Raw genomic sequence first — 21,351 nt, 5'->3', positions numbered from 1 at the left:
TCACATCTGTTGAAGGGAATCACTCTTACTGAAGATTGGATCTGGCTTAATTTAGAGCTAGAAGGGAAAAGGATGAAAACACAGCCACTGTCTACCAGTAGTTTTGTAGGGAAATGCTTGAGAGTTTAGTGGACCAGACTGGCCATGTTCACTGGAGAGTTGAGAGTTCTGTAGTGTTGAGCTTTGATTGAATGCTGGCTTCCCCAGCCAAGTATCCCACTGTGCAGGTCACAGAAACATCCAGCAAATGTTGACCACTAAATATAGACCTCAGTCACGGGCTTTTTTTAGAGGGAGTTGTCTTGCCACATTTCTGAAATTATGATCACTGTTTTACTCATGCTGTGTGTAAAGCACATACCTGTGTTCCTCTCACATGATTAAGGTGTCATGGAAGAGCTGGCGACGTGGTGGTTAATGGCCTCCAAAACTCCTGTGGAAGGTAGCATTACTCAGCCTATAATGAGAGAGTCAGGAATGTTTCCCAGGAGTAATCGGAGACTGGAAGGCTGTTGTGTTCACAGTTTGATAGCAAAGCTCTGGTGGCTGCTGTTTGTGCTGCTGCTCTTGAAGCTCCACCAGTGTTTCCACCATGAGAATTTCCACTGTGTAAATCCTTGTGATGACTGAACACATTTGGAGAGAGCAAAGCAAGGAGGTGAAGATTTGGATGATGGATGGGAAGAAGTGTCTCCTAATCAGTGGCTGGGTGGGATTAAATTCATGGGAAAAACACTGTTTGAATTTATTTCAAGTATTAATAGGCTCAAACCAAAGCATAATTAAAAGATTTAATTTTGTGATTGGACTGAACTTGACACTAAACTGTGAAACTGCAATAAACCTGTGTGTCTCAAAAGCTCATTTTAGTGCTCAATCTTGTGTAGAGAATTGAGGGTACAGTTCACTTTCATGTGTCTTCCCTTCTCTTGCTTTCCTGCACCACCTGCCTGTTGATACCAAAAGCTTTGCACAGATCAGCAAGCAGAGGGTTGGTGCTCGTTGTAGGAATCCAGGCTGGATGGCTCTGGGGTGCTTTGGCAAAACACCCAGAGAAGTGGATGTGGATCTTTCATGAGGCAAACTGCCTCCATCCCAGAAGTGAGGAACAGTGGGAATGAGAAGCTAAGCACAGGGGTGGTCAGCAGAGGTGGTAGTCTTTGCAAAGGCAAGAAGAGGTGTTTGATCTGGTTTTGTTTTCAGAATAAGTATGTATGGTTTTGCTTGATGTTTTTTGTTGTCTGGCTGGCGTGGTTTTTTTTCCCTGCTGTTACTTATGTTCACGTAGCAGTCGCAAATGGCAAATTTGGTGGAAAATGAACATGAATGATGTGATCTTCCAAGGCAATGTTTTTCAGGTGCAGACCTAAATATTGCTTAAGAGAAAGCATCTTAATTGTCTTCAGATGTTACATTTCCTGTCTGAGAAATGTAATAACAAATGTTCACAGCAGAATCCAGGGACGAGCCCTGCCTATGGATAGCTTTGGAACCTCTGCTGTGCTTATTGTACAGCAAAGAAGCACTTTAATTGTGCATTGTCTCCTGCTTTATAATGTGCAGACCTTTAATACTACCATGAACATAGAGATGCTGTCAAAATGCAAAGTGAGGATATCAGAGCTGCATTTGTTTAGTAAGCAAGGTTGTTTCAAGGGGGGCCGATAGAAGTGAATCAAATTGTGCATCAGTGGTTGCTTAGGGCAATAATGTTCAGTCTGGCTGCAGGAGCACCTGGCTTGTCTCCTAGCATCAGAGTAACAGGAGGAATTAGGTCAGCTGAGCTGGCATAGTAGGGATCAGCCAGACAGTGTGGTTCCAGTGGGGGGGAATAAAAGATGCATAATTTTAAGTCATTAGGGATCCCATTTAGCAAAGCATGTTACAAACCTCCAGGAAGGGGGAGACTCCCAGCCACTGTGCACACAAGCTCTGTGTGCTTTGGTGGCCTGGGGTGTGAGAGCTGCTGCTGTGATGGGCGCTGCAGGGACACAGGGAGTGGTGCCAGGCAGGGCTGGGAGGCAGCCCAGGGGCTGTGGGGTGAGCTCTGTGTGTCCCCATGGGAGCTGTCACCTCACCCTGCACACACCTCAGTCACCGGGGGACTCTTCATTTGCATTTGATGCTCTTTTCATTTGGTTGGCAATTGTAGCCAGCTTACTAAATATATTAAAAGTTCTCATTCCTCTGTTGTTTAAATAATGCAGGTTTGATCTCGTGTTTCTCTGGCTTCCCGTAACTGGATTTTTTCCCCTTAAATTAAGACTGTTCTTATTGGAAAGAAAACTCATGCTTTTTTCCTAATACTCCTTGTTTACACACCTTTGTGGTAACAAGTGTGTTTGTTTTCTTAAATATACTGAATGAAGTATGAAATAAATGGATGGAAAAGAGAAGACTTGCAAAGGCCAGTCACTCTTGTAGCTGCCATAGAAAACCCTGGAGGTTGGACCTCTTAATTTTCAGAGTTGCATAAAAGAGAACAGATAGAAAAACCCAAACCAAAGCAACTCTTACAGAGTATTAGATTGTGTTTAGTATATTAAAAACCAAGCAATTCCCAACTTTATCCGTGGGACTACATTAATCAAGCTAAAATCAAACCTTGGGACTGAGTCACTTTGATTGTATTTGCACATATCTCAATAGGTTAATGTGTCTCAATGAGTGTAATTAAAACTGAAATACTCACCTCAATCAGTATCCCTCCCCCCAGTACCCCTGCTCAGTGGGCAGGCTCATAAAATGCAGCTTTAAGGTATGCAAGGATTTAATTCCAGTACATGTGACTGAGCTTAAGGTAGTGAGGAATTCAACCTTAAATGTTCAGTTTATAGTATGGCTGTGATACAGGAAGGACATGAGGAATAAATACAGAAAAGCAAATTGGATTTGATTATTTTTGTCATTGTTGTTAGAATTCTGAGGTTTCCTCTCTTGATAGCATTAACATAATGAATTGCCATTTGCACTGGAGCTTGCTTTTGTTTGAAAAAACTTCTTGATATTATTGTGCCTGTTGGCAAAGAGGTAACTGCTTCCTTTCACCCCATGTCAGAAAGTCCAAACTTTTCAGGATTCTGCTGCTCTTTTTTTCCCTACGTTCTCTTAACTTTGCTGCAGCTGCTGCAGACAGATGTGGCCTGCATTCAGTGTCTTTGGGCAGTGGTGTCTCTCCAGGAGCTGGCTGGGGGGGCCCAGATGCTGTAGGAGCAGCAGTGTTCCCCCAGAGCAGCGTGACTGCTGTGAGAAGGGATTGCTTCTCAATGTTCCAGCAGCATAAGTCTTAATTTGCGCTGATGTGCATGTTCTTGGTCTAGCCTTGAAGTTCTGTGACCTGTGAAACCGAGCACTTTGTTTCAGTACCCTATTAGGAGGTGAATCCCATACTCTGGTTTCTGTGGTTAGGCTCGGTGGCAGCTCCAGCTGTGACTGGCTGTGGTGTGCTGTGTAGTGTGTAGAGGCCCTGTCTGCCTGCAAAGGAGAGTCAGGTTTTTCTGTCTGAGCTCTCTGCAAGTGTGTTGGGTCTCAGTGCTTTGTTTGAGGCCAGCAGTGAATTTGTGAAGCCCAGCAGAGAGCTGTGACCAGCACTGCTGCTGTCGCTGCCTGGGGGGACAGGTGGGCTGAAGGACCCTGTTGGAAGCTCATGTCCAGTGGAAGGGGTGGTGGAGGTTCTTTAGGTCACTTGAAGGCTGAGCTGCCTCACCAGCAGTGATCCCATCTGGCTGTGGTGGTATGAGCTGCCTGGAAAAGAGCAACTCCACGGACACAACGTTGTCCTGTTTGTTTTCTAATGTCATGCAACTGACTTTAGAATTGTTGCCAGGGGGATGGGAAATAGTCTCCCTCCCTTCCTGAAGCCTGTGTAGTACTAGAGAATGGTTTTCCTGCTGTTTTTAATCTGCCCTGAAGTACAACCTGTCCTGAAACAGCTCATCTGTTTTACAGTGGAGAGTAAGGTAGTGCCTGGGATGGGGCAATGGGCAGTGCTGACCCTTGGCATCGCTGTTCTTCCAGTTCCAAAAATCTGCCTGCTGCAAAATCACCCATAAACCATCTTTGTGCTGCGTGGCCTCCCTTCTGCTTACTCTACATCCTGACAAGCTGCAGGTCAGAAGGAAGCAGAATGGCCAATTGTGGACAGAAGTTTGTGGGCCTTGCCAGGTCTTGCTTCTAATGCTTACTCCATGGGATCTACATTAAGAAATTAGAAGTCCTCATTATTTTGGAAAGTGACAGATGCGCTGACTCTGGAAATACACTTCTCAGTCAGTAGCAGTAGGTTTTACCTGTCTTCATCCAAGTTAATTGTCTCCCGAATTGGAAGCCTGCTCAAAATGTTCTTGAGTTCCTTACTGATGATGTTCAGGACGAGTGAGGAGGATAAGCAGGACCAGAGAACAGAAACACAAGAGGCTCGGAGACCTGTTTTTCTTTTCACTGGGGGTCAAAAGGCATGTGAATATCTTCTGGCTATTTGCTTTAGATCGTGTTTCCAAAGGATGAGCACTGATAGGTTCTCCCATACTTCTGATTGATGTTGTTATTGTCCCTTATCTTGCTTCCGTTCCAATAGTTGCATCAGAAGATAATCCTTGCATATCATGACAGTTTTCCTTTCCCTTTTCAGAGGCTAGCCTGCTCAAGCCAAGCTGTGAGCTACAGTGAAACACTTACTAAGAGGTTTTAATTTTTGGAAAGTTTTTTCCCCTTCTCTTGAGAACAGCAGGTTTGTTTTTCCCAAACCCAGTCAGCTTGGGAGCAGCTGCCTGAGCTAGGGACTTTCCAGGTGCCATTGGCCTAAGAGTTGGCTTCTGTAAAGCAAAGTTGTGTTTGTTTGGACTGTGTTTGTGACTCCAGTGCCACTGTCAGAAAGCAATGACTGGAGACCACTGGTCAGAAGGGCACTGACTCCACAAGATACTGCTGACAAAACAGGAGGATGTGGTGTGCAGTGGTTCTGCTGCAATGAGTGGTGGAAATAGCAAAGAAAAAAGAAATTGAAAAGCTTAGCTTTTAGGTGGTGTTGAGTTATCTTCCACTGTCAGACCCTCAGCTTTATGTTGTGCTTCTGTTATGTTGGTGGAGTTGGTTAAGTCCTGGCCCTGCTTAGAGAGATCTGTGTGCAGCACAATTATCTTTGCTTGGCAGCATCTCTGGGTGCTGTTGGAGAGGTAGTGTTGAGCAGCTCTGGTAGATATCTTCTGAGAGGCACAAACCCTCTGCCATTACAGGGATGCCAGCAAACTCCCAAGAGAGTAATAAAACTGGTCTTTGAGTGCTTATGGCTCCTCTGCTGTAGGCAACAGGAGTCTTGTCAGCCCCACAGTGCTCAGCACATGGGTGTAACCCTGGAGCTACCATCATCTTCAGTGTTCCTCCTGCTTCCCACAGTTGCCCTAGCAAAGAGGCCTTGTGTGAGGTAGAAGTCATTCTTTGCTGGTTTTTCCCCAGTTTACTACAGCACTGGTCTCACACAGATTGGTGAGAGCACTGCACTGCTGAGAGAATCTTGGAGTGTTGTGTAATCACATTTCCACCTTTTCTGTTCCTGAGCACCTTTCTAAACTCGGTGGCAGGCTGAGTGCGGGGGTAGACTGCAGAGGAGGATTTTTCTGAGGAAAATTCCTCTCTCAGACTTTTAAAGCTGTGGTGGGAGGATGACTAACTGTGGGTACACCCAGACATTTCCCTTTGGACACACCTAAACACACTTTCCAAGAAGAGGATCATGCCACCTTCCATTATGGGTGGAGAGAAAATTTAAAGGGAGACAGGAGTTGTCTTAATGTCAATAAGGCTATGTCTCCTGGTGTCAGAGTGAGGAATTTTAACAGAGCACAGTCTTGGGGTGATCTGTGGTGTATTGCTAAATGGGGCTTCTTCATTTCTTTGTCCTTCATCAGCAGATGTGTGTTATTTGTAGACAGCAGAGGCTGTTGCCTATTTTTACACTCAATTAAATTGTAACTTCATCGCTGGGGCCTCTACTGCAAGAACAAGTCAGGCAATGATCCAGACTGATTAATTATCAGCTTAATGCCTTTGGCAGAGGCGTTTTGCTGCTATTGTGGGGCACGGTCAGGGTACTGCTGCCCTTTGTGATGACAGGAAAAGTTAGGGGTTGTGTGTGCTGTTCCCTTCATTGAGCTTGTTTAGTGAAAGGATTAGGCTTGGCTGTATGGACTGGCACATGTGAATAAGAGGTCCAGAGGAAATTAGCTGTAACACTTCTTGAACATAAGCCTCTGCAAAAATACAGCAAACTGTAATACTTTTCTTGATGTGGAAATGAGTGGGTTGGGCATTTTGCTTTGGTTTTCAGAGAAACTGATAGCTTGCAAAATTTGGCTTGCAGCATTTTTTTCCTTGTTTTGTTAATGAAAAGATAATAAATATAGTGGAAGGATAAAAATGGACAAGAAGTAGTTTCTGCTGCTGAATCAGCTTGAGAGAAGTCCATCAGCCTGTTTGAGAAAGTAGAAGTCTCTTTAGACAGCTGAGTCTATTTTAACCACAGTAAGCTCTACTGACTTTTTCCAAACATGAGCTTGTTTCTGCGACCCTTCTTGAAATAGATGCTTGGTTTTGTTGGCAAAATTCTACAGATCTCTTTCTCATAAGTGGGTCTTGAGATACTGAAGCTGCAAATGCACAAGTTTGTTCTCCTTGCTACAGGCGTCAGTGGTCTGAAAATATTCATGCTAGATGTTCCTCTGCTGCTGTGGGTGCAGCAGGGAGGCCGGTTCTGCCTGGTGAGGTTGAATTTTCAGAGAGTGCTGTTGCCAGTGATGGTTGGAGAGCCACCAACTTCTCTCCTCGAAGCCTTTCAGGCATTGCCCTCTTATCACACCAACACGGTGAAGAGATAAAGCCACCAACCACCAAGGTCATATTGTTGTTGGGGAAGTCAAGCAGAGCATCTCCCCTGCCTGTGCAGGGCCTTGTTTAACCCTGGTCACTGCACACGCTGGCTGCCAAAAATCAATGACTTCCTTGGTGATGTTTGTTTGCAGAGTCTTTAAATAATGTAGAGTGGAAAAACAACCAAACTGCAGAGTGTACATTAGCTGTTGGCTAATAAGATATGACAAATATCTTCTGGACTTGGTTTGCGTAAACTCTAGTTCCTCTTAATTTTCTATATAGGTAATAATATACCGAGCTTCCCCAAGCCCTGCTGGCACTTTGCATGTTAAAGTGCAGAATTACTGAGCTGCAGTGATCACAGCACATTTAGCCAAGAAATGTCTGTGAAAACTTTCTGTGGCAGTGATGAACTTGGTCTGGGCTACAAAAATGACTTCAGGCACTTCCTGTGTACCCAGCAGTTGCCTTGCAGTGAGTTCCCTGAGCAGCTGCATTGCACTTCTGGTGTATCTCATATCTTCTGGTACATCTGCAGCTGGAATTCCTGTAGAAGTGAAAGTCCTGGGTGTCTTTTATCAAACTCGGTTTTATCCTGTTCCTGCTAAGGACAGCAGGAGCTGGTGGGCTTTGAATTCTCCTGAGAATTCTTCCTCAGTGCTTTGTCATGTGCAAAGCACTGCTTTGGGGTTGGTGATGCTTTGGGGTTTCCTTCTTGCACTGCTTCCCTGGACTGGTGCTTTTAACCACAGACTGGTTTCCCACTTCATCCAATGTGTGCATGAAATTGGATGACTTAGTGTGCTGCTTTCAAATGCAGATGTTGAAAAACAAAGCCTGTTGAAAGAAGTGTTTGTCATGCAAGGAAGTGCAACAAACACTTTCTTGAAGTATCACAGAAAATTGCTTTTTGAACAAACAAGAGGACTTCTCAAAGCTCAGCTGGGCTTGGCAGTGAGAACAGCTGTAAGAATCGAGTGTGGCCCTGGTGGACACTTGAGCCCCTCCAGGGAAGGTGTCCAGTTCCCCTGCAGCTGTGGCTGAGTCTCTCAAATCACAGATAATTCATCTTCCTCCTCTCTCCCTCTCTCCCTCCAACCACTCTTCAGCAAACATCTGGAAGCCCAGATTTCACGTTGTGAGGTTAAAAGAGGATAGAAGAGAAAGTGAGAGGTGCTGAGTACTTGGCATTGACAAAAGCAGGGAATTTGGTGCAGCTTGATGGGAGGCAGAGTCCTGTGGACAGACCAGGGTGAAAGAGCTGAGAGCAGACAGTGGAGACAGCTTGGAAACAAAACAGCTGCCAGGGTGGAGGCTGGGGGTTTTGAAATGGTTTGGATCAGAAGAGGAATCAGGTGCATGGGTGTCTAAACAGTCAGTGAGTAAAGTCATGCTCCTCTGGAGCCCTGGACATGGAATCTCTTGCTCTGCCTCTGCTTTCAGGACTTCTCCACTCACCCACACAGTTGTTGCCTGTCCCCAGCTGGGCCTTGAGTTTAGGAGTGACATCTAGCTTACAGTTTTTATCTAGTAGGTCTACTTCTGTCTGACTTCTGTTTCAGCAATTTTGTCATTTAGCCTTCCTGGTACCCAAGGTTGAATTATTTGGCTGTTTTCATGTCTGCTCTTTGGCAGTGGTTTGGTGGCTCTGCTGGACACGTGCCAGGTGGCCACTGGTGTCACCACGTGCTGCACAGCCACCAAGGTTCCTGTTGTGGCTCTGTGGTGCTCTGTTTTTATGGGACACATCTCTTCACTATCCTGTGCTTGTACAATGGATATAGGCACATTTCCCGAGGGCTGGGGAAAGGCAGGAGTGAGCTCCCAAGATGGTAAGAGCATCACAGTGCAGTGAGCTTAGGAAGATGAGCATTTGGCCTGGACTTTGCTGGTGTTGACCCCCGTTACAATCCACAAGGCTTTAGCCACCTGATAATGGCACTGTTAAGGCATGTAGAAAATACAGTTGGCAAGTGTTAGCTTTTTGTCTGAGATCTTTCCTGTTTGCCCTCTAATGGAAGGTGAGTCTCTTGGGTTCTTCTCAGCCACGGGGTTGAATTGCAGGTCCCGAAGTTGTGCTGCTCTTATCTTTCTGTTCAGCCTAGTGCTGCTCATGTGGGCACAGCTGCTATAAAGGGCCAAGTTAAATGTGGAAATGATTAAGGCTCTAAGATAGCAGTGTGCCAGCATCTGTGTTGCGTGCCACTGTTAATCCCTGGAGCCCAAAAGGACATGGAGACCCAAGCCACAATACAGGAGATCAGCTTGGTTAAACAGATGCACTCTCACAAACCAATAATACACTGAAACACCTGGCATTTTCAAAGCAAGCAGTCTTCCAGGAATTAACCTATAATGTTTTTACCCTTTCTTCAGTCTGACTCATAGCAGAGAGCAGATTATCTATTTAAAAGGTAATACAGCAATTAAATGTCTGAAATATTTCAGTGCATAAATCCCTTATTTTTCCATTTTCTATTTCCCTAGGAACTGGCAAACTCTGTCTACTTGGTTATGGAGGTAAGTGTGTCTTTTTCTTTCTTTTTTTTTAAACCACCTTTCCCTCTCTCTTTCTGTTTGGTTGTTTTGGGTTTTTTTGTTTGTTTGGGTTTTTTTTAATTTTTTAAACTCATTTTAAGCAGAGAGCATGTTTTCTAAGTGGTGCTGTCTGCTGGCAGTGTCACCTGTGAGGCTTTGTTAATCTAATCTGCAGCTCAGGCCTTGGAGAGTGTGGGTGCAGAGAGCAGCCAGGGGATTTTTCATGTTGCTGCTCTCAGAAGGTCGTGCAGGCACAGGCTTAAGCAGTCAGACACTGAACCTCAGGGGTCAGATGGGTGCCACAGGGGAATGTGTGTTGCAGGCACACACCAGAGAGAATGTTCTGGACACAGATTACCTGCAGAGCCTCTGAATGCTTCCCTGCCTCTGCAGTTCTCACTTGGAGATTTGTTGACTTTTCTTAATGATGTGGAACACTGATGTGAGGAGTTTCAGTTTTCAGCTGTGTGCACTCCCAGGCTTTCCTCAAACTGCTTTCTGGTGGGGTCTCCAGTGGTGACCTCTCTGCTTTGTTCTGCTTTTACCTTTCTCTCTGATGTGCTTGAACATGGACACAAAAGCTGGTTGATGCTGGTGTATCATTATGCAACATAACATTTAGGGGAAATAGGACAGGAGAGGAACCCAGAGGAATGGGGTTTTTCCTGCCAACTTCTGAATATGAATTTTGACATGTGTGATTATTTATGTTTAAATGCTGTGATAAGCCTGCCATCCTACTGAAGTTTACTGTTTTTCTTTTTAATCTGTGGTTTTCCCTGTATTAACTGAGATTTTTGTTTTGTTTGCAGTACTGTAATGGTGGTGACCTGGCAGACTACCTTCACAGTAAGTACAGCAGCATGGAGAGTATCCTCTGTGAGATTCACCCTTCATACTCATTTGAAAACTGAGAAGCCATGACAATAAAAGCTGGTCTTGTAGTCCTTTCTATGTAGGTCAGTAGTTATATATTTTAGTTACAATGGCCTTATAGGTTAAACATATTTCAACACTGCTAGGGACAGAGTTTATCTTTTCTTGGTGACTGGCAAAAAGCTATTTATACTGCAGCCTTGCTGTTCTATAGTGTTGGATTAAAATAAGATCCCAAGTGTGTATTCTCTAAGTTTACCCCTCAGGTGTTCCCACATCTAGGGCAGACCATATTTCCTGTTTCAGCATACTGAGGATGGCTGTGGTGCAGCCAGTAGTGCTGTGAGGATGACAAAACCCACTAACTTTGGGGTCTTCTGGAGAGTACAGCACAAGTATTTGGGACTGTGGTGCCTTAAAGAACCTTTTGGTGAGACTCCAGGGGTGTCTTTGCCGTCAAGCCAAATGCTTTGCAGCTTATCCAGCTGTATTGCTGGGACTCAGGCAACCCCTCAAGGTATACAGGATGCTGTACCTGATTTGTGAAAATCACCTTGCACCTCTGTACCTAGAACAGGTAGGAGGATGAAGTGTTTAACAGTATACTTGGCTGCACTCAGAAACAGTGGGGTTTTTTTGGCCCTGACTGAGTTTTTTTCCCTTAAAGTAGCTTTCTGGTTGTTTTGCATGTTAACTAGAAGATTACTAAATGTGAAGAGACAACTTTAATCTCATTTCATGTGTGGCTCTGGGTCATGGTTAAACAAAATTTGTTCACATTGTTCAAATTAAAAGCTAGTCAGCTGGATAATACTTCAGGCTCCTTATTGAGGTATGTGATGCCTGGAAATGGCAAAAACTGAAGGATTAAAAGATAAATTTACATTTGCCCTACAGCTAGTGTTGGTGTCCCTAGAATGATAATTTGGGGCTTGATGTTAGCATGTCACACTCTTCCTACAGGGTAATGAATTATATTTGTGGACTTGAATTTTCAGAAAGGATTTAGTACTTGGAGGAAAAAGAATATTCTGTCTTTCATGTGTTTTGTTTGTTTCAAGTGTGGGTGAGATAGAAGTGACAGGTATTTTTTTTTTTAAATCCAGGTTTAGTGTGCTTTGTCTTAGATATATTTTGCGTCTGTTGGGTGTTGCTGTGCTCTAAAAGGACCATCTCTAATGGTGGCAGAATGCTCTTATGGACACCAGTGGAGGATGGTTTTGTATTTGTTACCTTCTTTTTCTTTCTGAATGCAAATTTTATAAATCAAATGCTTTTAAGAAATAGTGAAACTTCAGTTTTACCAGCGCATGGGCTTTGAAAGTGAAGTATTTTAGCTTTCATGCACATGAAGTGAACCTTGATCTTAAAGCTGTGCCCTCTCAGTCACCAACCTGTGTGTGTAAAGAAGAAATTACAGAAAAAAATACAGAAACAAGGATTTATAGAAAATCTTCTGGTCTGTACTACTATTTCTGTGTGCACTGTTGTCTTTTCCCTTCTGCCACTCTCCACCCCCCAAAAAAACTGAAGAAAAAAGTGAAGCCTGCAATTAGTTAGGCTGTTAATACAGCTCACTTCCGGGTTTATCAGCTGAAATTACTCAGGAAGCTGGTTGCTAGTTTGAGAAAGTGACAATGAGTTGTATTTTACAAATAAAATTCAGTTTTACCCTGGTTTGGTTTGTTTGAGTATTACCTGGTGCAAGACTTGATCCTTCTTTGCCTGAGTTCACGTGAGAAAGTTAACCTTTAGCTGTTTTTACCAGTAAAATATTTTGGTTTGGCAGCTGTAAAAAGTGTTGTGACTGGGAAATTGGTGCTTAGTTTTATTTTACCTCTTAACACTTGTGTGCTGGTTGCCAGTGAAAAGAACCCAGCAGCCACTGATTTCCAGAGGAGGAGTCAGTAAGGGACTACAACAAGAAGATTTAGTTATTCCCATCACTGCCAGATCCCAGAGCCTAGATTTCTGCATCTCATCACATGCTTCTGTGGGGCATCTCCTCTTCCAGCTTCTGCAGGCACCCAGGGTGCCTTTGACAGGAGTGATTTTTCACTGAAAACTCCTCTTGGAAAGTTTAGATTTCATCAGTATTTGACTGGTACTCAAGAGGCTCATCTCTGTTGAGTGGTTATTGTGCTGCTTCAGTTATTTTGATAGTTGTGTGATGGTGTTTAATTGCAGCATCTACTTTCCCACTGGCCCCTCAAACATTTGTGCTGGTAGTTCCTGTAACACTTAAGCAAGCAGCACATGCAAATCCCCTGGTTCTCATTGAATGAGTTGCTTGTAAGCTTCCAGATCCATTCTGCCCTCTAATTACAGGCATTAGGCAATGTGGTAATTCCATGTTGAGTCCAAAGGCACTCTAATTCTCCTTGTCTTCATGACTGGAGGACGTGCATAGGTGCACGTTGCAGTGCACTCTGTGTGTCTGGCTGGGTTATGGTGTTGGGCAGCCCCATCCATCCCTGTGATACAACCCAAGGCTGTGTGTGTTCTGCTCAGTACAGCTGCTGTGGTGGTGGTGTCCTTTGGTGGCACAATGCAGTTACCCTTCTGGGAGATCTCTAGCTGTTGCTTTCACTGGAGGCCATCATGTACTGAGCTGAGAGTGGCAGCTCTCTGCTGTGTGTGGTAGAGCTGTGGGAAGTGTCAGAAGTGATCAGCTTCTGTACAGGTATAACAGGAATTCTGTGTCCCCAGGTACTTAGGAGGTCAGAGCAGGCTGGTCTGAAATTCCTTCTTAAATTCTATGAGTTGGCATTGGCACAGGCTGTTAAGAACACCTCATAAGAGCATATTTGTGACTTTTCTTAAAGCTGTCATTTTCATATCATATGAGGGAATTTCTTGGTTTGACCATGACACATCCAGGGGGCTTTGATCTTTCTAGTCCATCCCAAGTGGTGCAAGGGACCCTTTTGCCAGCCAGAGGTGTGAAATATTGCTCTGTAGCTTTTCTCCCTCTATAGCCAGATAATTAAAAAGGTCTAATCCTATCACAAATATATCTGGAATAAGTCTTCTGACTTGTGCAGGAGATTCACAGGAGTGTCACTGACCATGCCCTGCATGGGTAGAGGGGGTAGGTACAAGCCAGGCTCCAAATAAGTCAGCTTGATCTCAGACTTCAGTGTGACTTGGATTGGGCTCATGTTAGAGACACTTGTGACACGTGTGGGTAAGAGGAGATGTTCTTTTTCCTAAATAACTTCTCCAAAATGGTGTTGTAATGCAATGTCAGTGAGTGTACTCCAGTACATCTACTCTTGGATCAACTGACAAGGGCTATTTACTGCAGTTTACCTGGCAGCCTCTTGCAGGTTGAACTTCTCAGAGCAGGCTGACCAGGGCACTTCTTAGGTGGCTTCATCTTTTTTCTCTCTGCCTCTAGAGCTCAAGGCATGTAGGCCCCACAGTTACCCAGAGTAAATATTTTCTCTGATCTACTGACCTGAGCAGCCTAAGGCAGTAAGCAGAGTGCCTCATCACTGAAGTGGAGCCCATGAAAATAAACACAGGGATATTATTGCTTCTCAGTAATGGCAGAGTAAGGCTTGTGAAACAGCATCCTCTGCAAGAATGTATTGCTCACCACATCCCCCAGGGATGCCCAGACTTTAATGCAGGATTCTTATTTTGCCAGCAGTTTTCTAGTGAAGATGAGAATATCCTTTTTTTTACAGGGACAAACTTACAAGTTTTTTTTTTATTTGGGATGTAGCAAGGGAAGAGTTGTTTTGCTCTCCACTAGTTTGGGGTTTTTTTTGATGGCACCTAAATTGAGTTTTCTGTATCTTCTCCTTCCCTCTGCTGTTGGTAGCTGGTCTGGGAGGACTTTTGCAGACCAGTGTCCTGAAGTCATTGAAAATGTCAGTTGTATTTATGTTTCTGTCCTTCAGTTGCAGATTGCTGCTGTCACACAGGAGACTGATGGGCTCAGTATGAGAGATAAGGAGTTTTGTTTTCCAGTGTTACAGCCTGTTTGTTAATGGAGGGAGGTAAAAGGGTGTTGCCCCTACCCTCCCCAAGGAACTGACTGTCCCTTCTCTATTCCTGAGGGCAGAGCCTCAATTTCCCAGTCCTGCCTTCCTACCTGGCTTTGTGAGATTTAATGCTGCCAGAGGATCCAGCAGACTTCTGTCTGATTTTGCAGCACTGCAACATGGTAGCTCCACTCTGCTACTGCAGTTGCCCCTTGGGAATATGTCTTTAGGCTCAAGACACCAGTTTAGATTCTCTGTGCCAGGAAAATAGTTCTTTTGCAGGTCTGAGAACATTGAATGGACTTCTGTGAAGTGGAAAAACTTAAATTCTGGAGAAACAGGTAGTTTAGAAGCCTTATTTTCTATGGATGAATGGATTTTTGTGATCTTGGTAGCAGTGTTGTTTTTTACAGTATTATAAAGAGTTGGAATTGACATCAGGGAGGCTGAGCTGGTTTGCTGAGGGCTGGTGCCTGGTGCTGTGTTAGCCTTATAGCCACCAAATTATCTAAAGGAGAGGGTAACACCTCAAAGCCTTGGCATGTTCTTGGGACTGCAGGTCAGGACAAGGCTCTCCACAGTTCCTCTGCTGGAGGCAGTGTGTGTTTAGCCAGGAGCTGGTAATTGCCTGCTGCCTTAATAATAAAAATTACCAAGTTTCAAGTCTAGCTTCATGTTTGGGGGAGGGTGATCAGCCTGTCCTTTCCTGGGTCTGAGCTGAATTGGGAAAAACCCCCTTTTGAATTCCTGCTGTTTTGTTTAAAGATGGTGTTTTAACTATTTCTGAATAGATTTCCTTGAGTATAAATTGCAGAAGTGCTGCAGAGCCCTTTTGTTGGAGAGAATATTGAGCACAGCTGAGAGATGCTGGACTTTTAATAGCCAGAAAATGGGACTGAGTACACTGCGATGTTTCAGCAGGAGGTTGGGGAAATCTTTGTTAAAGATGAGGCAGTGCTTTCTTCAGAAGATGCAAGTGTGTTTCGAAGACTTGCATCTGAGCTCCCTCTTAGTATCCTTAAAATCCCTTCACAGAATCTCCCCTTCTGGGTGAGGAGTCTTGTGAGCTGCAGAGTGCCAGTTCATGAGGAAAAAGGCCCAGTGAGGGAAGAGAAACTCTATATACATGTGCACTGCTCTCACGTGTTGTGAGTCCAGGACCACCTGATAGCCATGGTGACACTTTAGCTGTGCTTGTGCCTCCTAGAGCAGTGAGGCTTGGGAGTGGTGGGAGTTTATTTTCTGTTCTAAGCGCTGCTTGACTTATCTGTGTCCCTTGCTGCCTCCCATCCATGGATTTTAAAAGTTAGATTTTTAATTTCCTATGTTGTGTTAAAGCTCTGTGCAGCCTCAGCTGTGTTTTCATAAGGATTCCTCCCTTCTAGCTGACTGGATAGAATGGTGTTTTGAAGCTCCTGGCAGTCTGTTTTAATGTCTTACTAGAGAACAGCTGGAACACCTCTAATGAAGTCCCAAGTTATTTAGAGGGACTTTTTACAAAACAAATTATTTTATTCAAGTAGAATGGTGCTTGCTTGAAGCCTGACTTGCTCAGTGACTGACAAGGAGGCAGGCTGGTAGCACTGTTGATCCTGGGGTTTGTTCAGCAGGCTGTTCCCAGCTTTGGCAAGAGTTCCATACGTATGGTTCTTAAAATAACGAGAGCTGATGTCGCACTGCTCTGATTAGAAGAGCCAGATGAAAATTATTTTAATCCCTTCAATATTTATTTTCACACCACAGTCCCTGGGAAGCCTGTATCTCAGGAGAGGCCACTTCAGAGCTTCTGTATTTGCAGATTTTGGTCACTAATGCATTCTTTAAAAAAAATTGGGTTGTGAAAACATTTTGAAGCATTTTGCTGTATCTGTGGAGTGGAGGGCGGCAGGTGATGATTTGCAGGGGTCGTTTGGTAGGGTCTTCTGTTAAGTACTGGACTGTGGTTCACCCAGACATTGGGTTTGGGATTAGAATTCTGGTTTGGCTGGGTGATGATGCACAAGGGTTAGGCCTAGACTTGGATTCATACCCTAAAGGTACAGATCCCTGCTTAGCCACATGCCCTAACCTACTGTGAGTTTAACCTGTCAACCTTTCCCAGGTCCAGCATGAGCCTTAATGATTCTTGCAGGCATAAATCCTGATGCTAATTGCCTTTCCTCTTTGCTCCACCTTTAGACCTAGTCTTTGTGATAAAGCTCTGGCCTTGGGTATCCAGCTGCTGCTGACCATAGCTCACAGGCAGCCACAGCCCTGCCTGGTGCTTGCCTGGATCTACCTGGCAGCTCTTGCTGAGGGAAGCCCTAAACCTCACCAGATGACACTTTTGGACACAGTTAATGACCCAGATTCACCACCCAGTGCTGGCCTGAGTTCACCATGAGAGACACGGGGCTGAAAACAGCCCTGACCACAGAATAAGCTGGGAATGCAAATGCTCTCCCTTGTTGCCTGTAGGAATCATTCAGAAATGGTGTGTGGGGAAAAGACATCATATGTGGGAATAAAATGACAAATTACACTTAATTGCTGTGAGACTCTGCCCTCTGGGCTCCTCAGAGAACTGGCATTGTAAGTTTTTCATCTGTGGTTATTTTTCTTTCCTCCTTCCCAGCTATGCGGACACTTAGTGAAGACACCATCAGGCTCTTTCTCCAGCAGATAGCAGGTGCCATGAAAATGCTGCACAGCAAGGGCATCATCCATCGGGACTTGAAGCCACAGAACATCCTCCTTTCCTATGCTGGAGGCAGGAAATCAAATCCCAACAACATTCGCATAAAGATCGGTAAGACACCACTACAAATGTCACCCTGAGCACTCAGGAGTTTGGTGATGGATAGGTGGAAACCTCAATCTTACTTTGGGGAACTGTCTAGGAGGAGAAAAGCATTGTTCCATTTTAAAAACACCCTAATGGTTTTCATTCTTAGTTCCTCTGCTAAATGTAGCCTTCGGCTGCCTCCAAGCAGTAGGAGCAAAAGCTTTCTGCTCTGCCAGGACACAGATTTAACACAAAGGAATTGGGCAGGCCTTGCTCTGCTCCCAGTTGAATGGTGCCTCCCTCAGTAAAAACAAACACCAACCTGGCCTAATTGGCTTGTAATCTCCAGGCTTACCAAGAAATAAACAGTTGTGACTTTTGTCTTCAGCTATTAACAGTATTGAGGTTAAATGTTGTTGTCTGAAGACCTGACACTAGTTGCTCTCCTGGCTGGCCTCAGAGAGCCCAGTGGGCTCCCAGGCAGACCCAAAAGTGGGAGTTTTCTCAGTCTGAACCAGAGACAGGCTTCCCAGCTGCATCTTGAAGAAATTCACATTCTGCACATCAGGCAAGTAGCACAGATGGACCAGTAGTTGGGACGAGTGCTCCAGAAATCCAGTTACAGAGCACACGTATTCCCTGCGGTCCCTCCAAAATAAGATGATATCACCCTCCCACGTGGGCTTTTGGTTACGTTACAGCTCAGAGCTGAAGCTGACACCAATTAGGTAAAACTGTTCCTCACCTTAGCCTTGTGCTGTGGAGAAACTGTTAGTGCTTTCCTTCAGCTGGGAAATGAGGTCCACTGGAAAAGTTTGAAATGTGACTGCTTTTTTGACTGAAACATTTTGATGTATTTTTTGTTTTGTTTTGTCAAGTGCAGAGTTAATATCTGTAAGGAGGGGCTTGGGAGCTGCTAAAACAGGCAGGAGGGCTGTGGGCAGAGCTGCTCTTGGGTGTGATGTAACCTGCAACCCTCCTTGTGCTCCCTGAGGAGTACATGGTGCAGGGAGAATCTGGCTGTACCAGGTCATTAGTGGCAGATGACAGTGTAAACAGCTGTGTCAATGTCCTAGCTTGAAATATCTGGTAACCTTGAGAGAACATCTCAGTGTTATATGATCAGATGCTGAGTAACCTGCAGAGGTAATTCCCTTTAGTACTCCTAGTTCCTGGCACTTCTAACTGCTGGGTGAACGGGGGCTCAGTTATCTGTCCTAATGGTGGAGTTGACACTGTTGGTACCCCTCTAAAGGAGCAGAACAGGTCTCATTTTGGTAGGGCTGGTCTAGAAATGTGGGTAGTGGTGAGTAGCAGTTCCTCCTGGATGTGTTTCACATTACAGCCTTTTCAATGGAGGGAACTTTCAGTTCCCCAAATGAGAGGCTGGGACAGCAGCAGATGAACTGGCTGGTTATGAGCTGGCACATTCTCACTGAAGTCAAGAGAGCCTTCCCTGACATTTTGGAGGGCAGGCAAATGGGTACTGATCCCTGAAAGAGGGATGGGAGTTTCTTCATCTGAATTCTCTTGGGGCTTGGTCTGTCCTTCTGTAGTGTCTGTACTGTGCATTAATAACTAGCACAAGGATGCTGCTGCTCAAGAAGAGCTGTCAAAGTCTTGCTGAGGTGGGATAGAGGCTGCAGAGATTGATGGGAAGTGAAGGTAATGTAGGAAGAATCAACTGGAGAAGGTGCAGGCTCTCTAGAGCTGGTGTCTGCTCTTGACCTGCCTCTATTTCTCTTTGTAGCTGACTTTGGGTTTGCCCGGTACCTGCAGAGCAATATGATGGCAGCAACATTGTGTGGTTCACCCATGTACATGGTAAGTGTGATTTTTCTAGAGGATTTTCTGTGTTGCTCTTGCTTTGCTCCCCAAAAGCAAGGCTTTGTTTTTAACTAGTCTTTCCCCCAGAGGTGAAATTTTACTTGCCAGAAACTAGCTGTTACACATATTCTTGAAGTTCTGACTGCTGATAATATCAGACAGCAGGTGTCTGTGTTGTCATGTAACTTCCAGGTGAGATGTGGATAAACCGTGTTTCCAGGGTGACTGCTTAGACTGTGGAACTGATGTGTGTAAGAAACCAAACTGATCCCTTTTACCCTCTTTGTACTTTCCACTCTGGGATCAGGCTGTGATGAGGTGATCTCTTACTTGTGCTCATGGCAGCAGTCAAGGTCTTGGTGTCACATCAAATCAGTGAAAGGAAAAAATGAGAAAACTAGACAGAAATAAAAATGTCAAAGCCAGACTTGTAATAGTTCCTGGAGATGTGGGTGTCTGAGCTCAAAGTAAAAAGATTATGTGAGTCAATTTAGGTTGAGGTTTTTACAGGTGTCCTGGGATAAAGAGCACATAATTTCAAACACAGTCTAATCCACTCTTAATTTTTTTGTCTGCAGTCTTTGGGCAGAGTTAGGCTGGACTGTGCTGCGCTGCACAGGCGTAGTCTGTTCCACAGAACCTCCTCAAGCAAAACACACTTCCTCTCTCTCCCTTTTTTTGAAGCCTGATGTTTATTTGAACTATGCTATATGTGAAGATGATGTAACTCTCCTCTCCCGTGAGAGTTTCCTGAACTGTCTATTTTTAGTGATACTTTTTCTTTTGGAGTCTCTTGTGAAAGTAATTGAAAACACCCATCTTATTTTCTGAAAGGGCTGGAGGAAACTAGTGATGATGGTTTTTTTTCTATTTGTTTTTTATTTTTATTTTAAACACTGGATGTTACAAGAAATCACAACGTTTCATATTGTTCTCTGTTTATTAATGAATTTGAAGGAAGATGGGAAGGGAGGGTTCAGCAGGCATTTAGGGAGGGTTTTTAAGTCTTTCCCTACTGCTATTGTGGGTCTTGTGCAGGAGCCCTGGGAACATCTGTTGGCAAGGCAGGACTTCATTCCCTGCTTTAGCTCACAGCCTATTGCTGCTTTGTTTCATTTTACTCTTTTGAAAAACCATAGTTATTTTTCCCCCTACCAAAAGGAGCTTTCTGTCTGAGCCCCAGTATGATCCATGCCATGGCAAGACTTGAAATCTCCTTCTGCATTTCTTGTCCTGCTACTTTGGCTTTGTTTGGTGCCATGCTTCTCTTAGGGACAGACCAAGCTTCTGTACACAATTTAATTGTTGCCTTCTTTTTTTTTTTTTTTTTTTCCATTACGTATGGCCTTTCCTTCTAACAGAGCTAAGGAATTGATCCTGTTCCATGCTTGCAGCATTGCAATGACATCTGTAGTTACAGACATGTGGGATTAGCCAGCCTGCCCTCCTGTCCCTCCTCTGCTGCTGCTCCTGAGGCTCTGCCTGCTGAGCCAGGGGCTCTGGGGGCTTGCACTGCCTCCAGCTTCTGGAACAAGCCTGGGAGGGAGCAGCTGAGGGCACAGTGTGGGATTAGAAACCAGAGTCTGAGGCACAGCAGGGCTCAAGCTGTTGGACTGGAACACTGCCTTTGAACCCAAACTGTGACCTTGGCACCAGGCCTGGAGCTTAATTAGTGTGCTGCCATCTTGGGCTAAATGAGAGAAGTGCCCAAGTGGTGCAGCTCAGGGTGGAGGCTGGGGCTTACCTGTGCAGTGGGAGCCTTTGCTGCTCCTGATCTTGCTTTGATTGAGAAGATCTGTTTGTGATTTCAATGGGGCTTCTTCTGGTGGATTCAACAGAAAATGGTACACTGGGAGAAGGGCAAGTACTGAGTTTGCTCAAAATGCACAATATTAGGATGTGTTTTTGTCTTCTGAAAGTCTCTGCTTCCCCCACTTAAATAGGGAAGTGGCCTTTTCAATATAGTGTTACAATCTTATTGGGAGTAAATCTTTCCTGGTTGTTGGGGAATTTAGTTCAAGAGGTTTTATAACATAATAGTGACTTATCTCTCTTGGAGTTGCTAAAAAAACCACACAAAAAGACTTCTTTTTGTAAAAGAAATTTCCCTTCTCTCCCTCAAAAGGCACCAGAAGTCATTATGTCACAACACTACGATGCCAAAGCTGACCTCTGGAGTATAGGAACCATCATTTATCAGTGTCTAACAGGAAAGGCTCCCTTTCAGGTGAGTTGCTTCGATTTGATGTTTATAACTCTGTCCTGCATTTTTTTAATCTCTTTTCCTTCTAATCTGGTTACTCTAAGGCTTCTGTCATCTCTAATATCAACTCCCATAGATCCAGCCTTGTGAAGGTCTGGCTGTCCAACACCTTGATAGTGTTGTGCTTTATATGCTCTAATGCTGGATGTGCTACTAAAATATGATTCTTTTCTGGGCTCTCTCTCATTGAAATGTATTTCCCAGATATAAGAGCTTAGGAAAGG

General features: G+C 44.5%; 1 protein-coding gene across 7 annotated transcripts in view; it reads left to right on the top strand.

The window, feature by feature from the left end:
• Window positions 1-21,351, top strand: part of ULK1 (unc-51 like autophagy activating kinase 1) — a 77,647-nt gene that overhangs the window by 7,827 nt on the left and 48,469 nt on the right. For all 7 annotated transcript variants that reach the window (XM_066331482.1, XM_066331485.1, XM_066331481.1 and 4 more), the window contains 5 exons: window positions 9,355-9,387; window positions 10,218-10,254; window positions 16,888-17,061; window positions 18,788-18,861; window positions 20,990-21,091. In XM_066331482.1, the coding sequence (XP_066187579.1) occupies window positions 9,355-9,387; window positions 10,218-10,254; window positions 16,888-17,061; window positions 18,788-18,861; window positions 20,990-21,091 (420 nt within the window). The remainder of the gene's footprint in view (window positions 1-9,354; window positions 9,388-10,217; window positions 10,255-16,887; window positions 17,062-18,787; window positions 18,862-20,989; window positions 21,092-21,351) is intronic.

The sequence above is a fragment of the Sylvia atricapilla genome, chromosome 17 (genome assembly GCF_009819655.1).
Source record: "Sylvia atricapilla isolate bSylAtr1 chromosome 17, bSylAtr1.pri, whole genome shotgun sequence".
Lineage (NCBI taxonomy): Eukaryota > Metazoa > Chordata > Aves > Passeriformes > Sylviidae > Sylvia > Sylvia atricapilla.
Note: the sequence above shows the minus strand (reverse complement) of the source record. Positions and strands in the feature narration are given on the sequence as shown.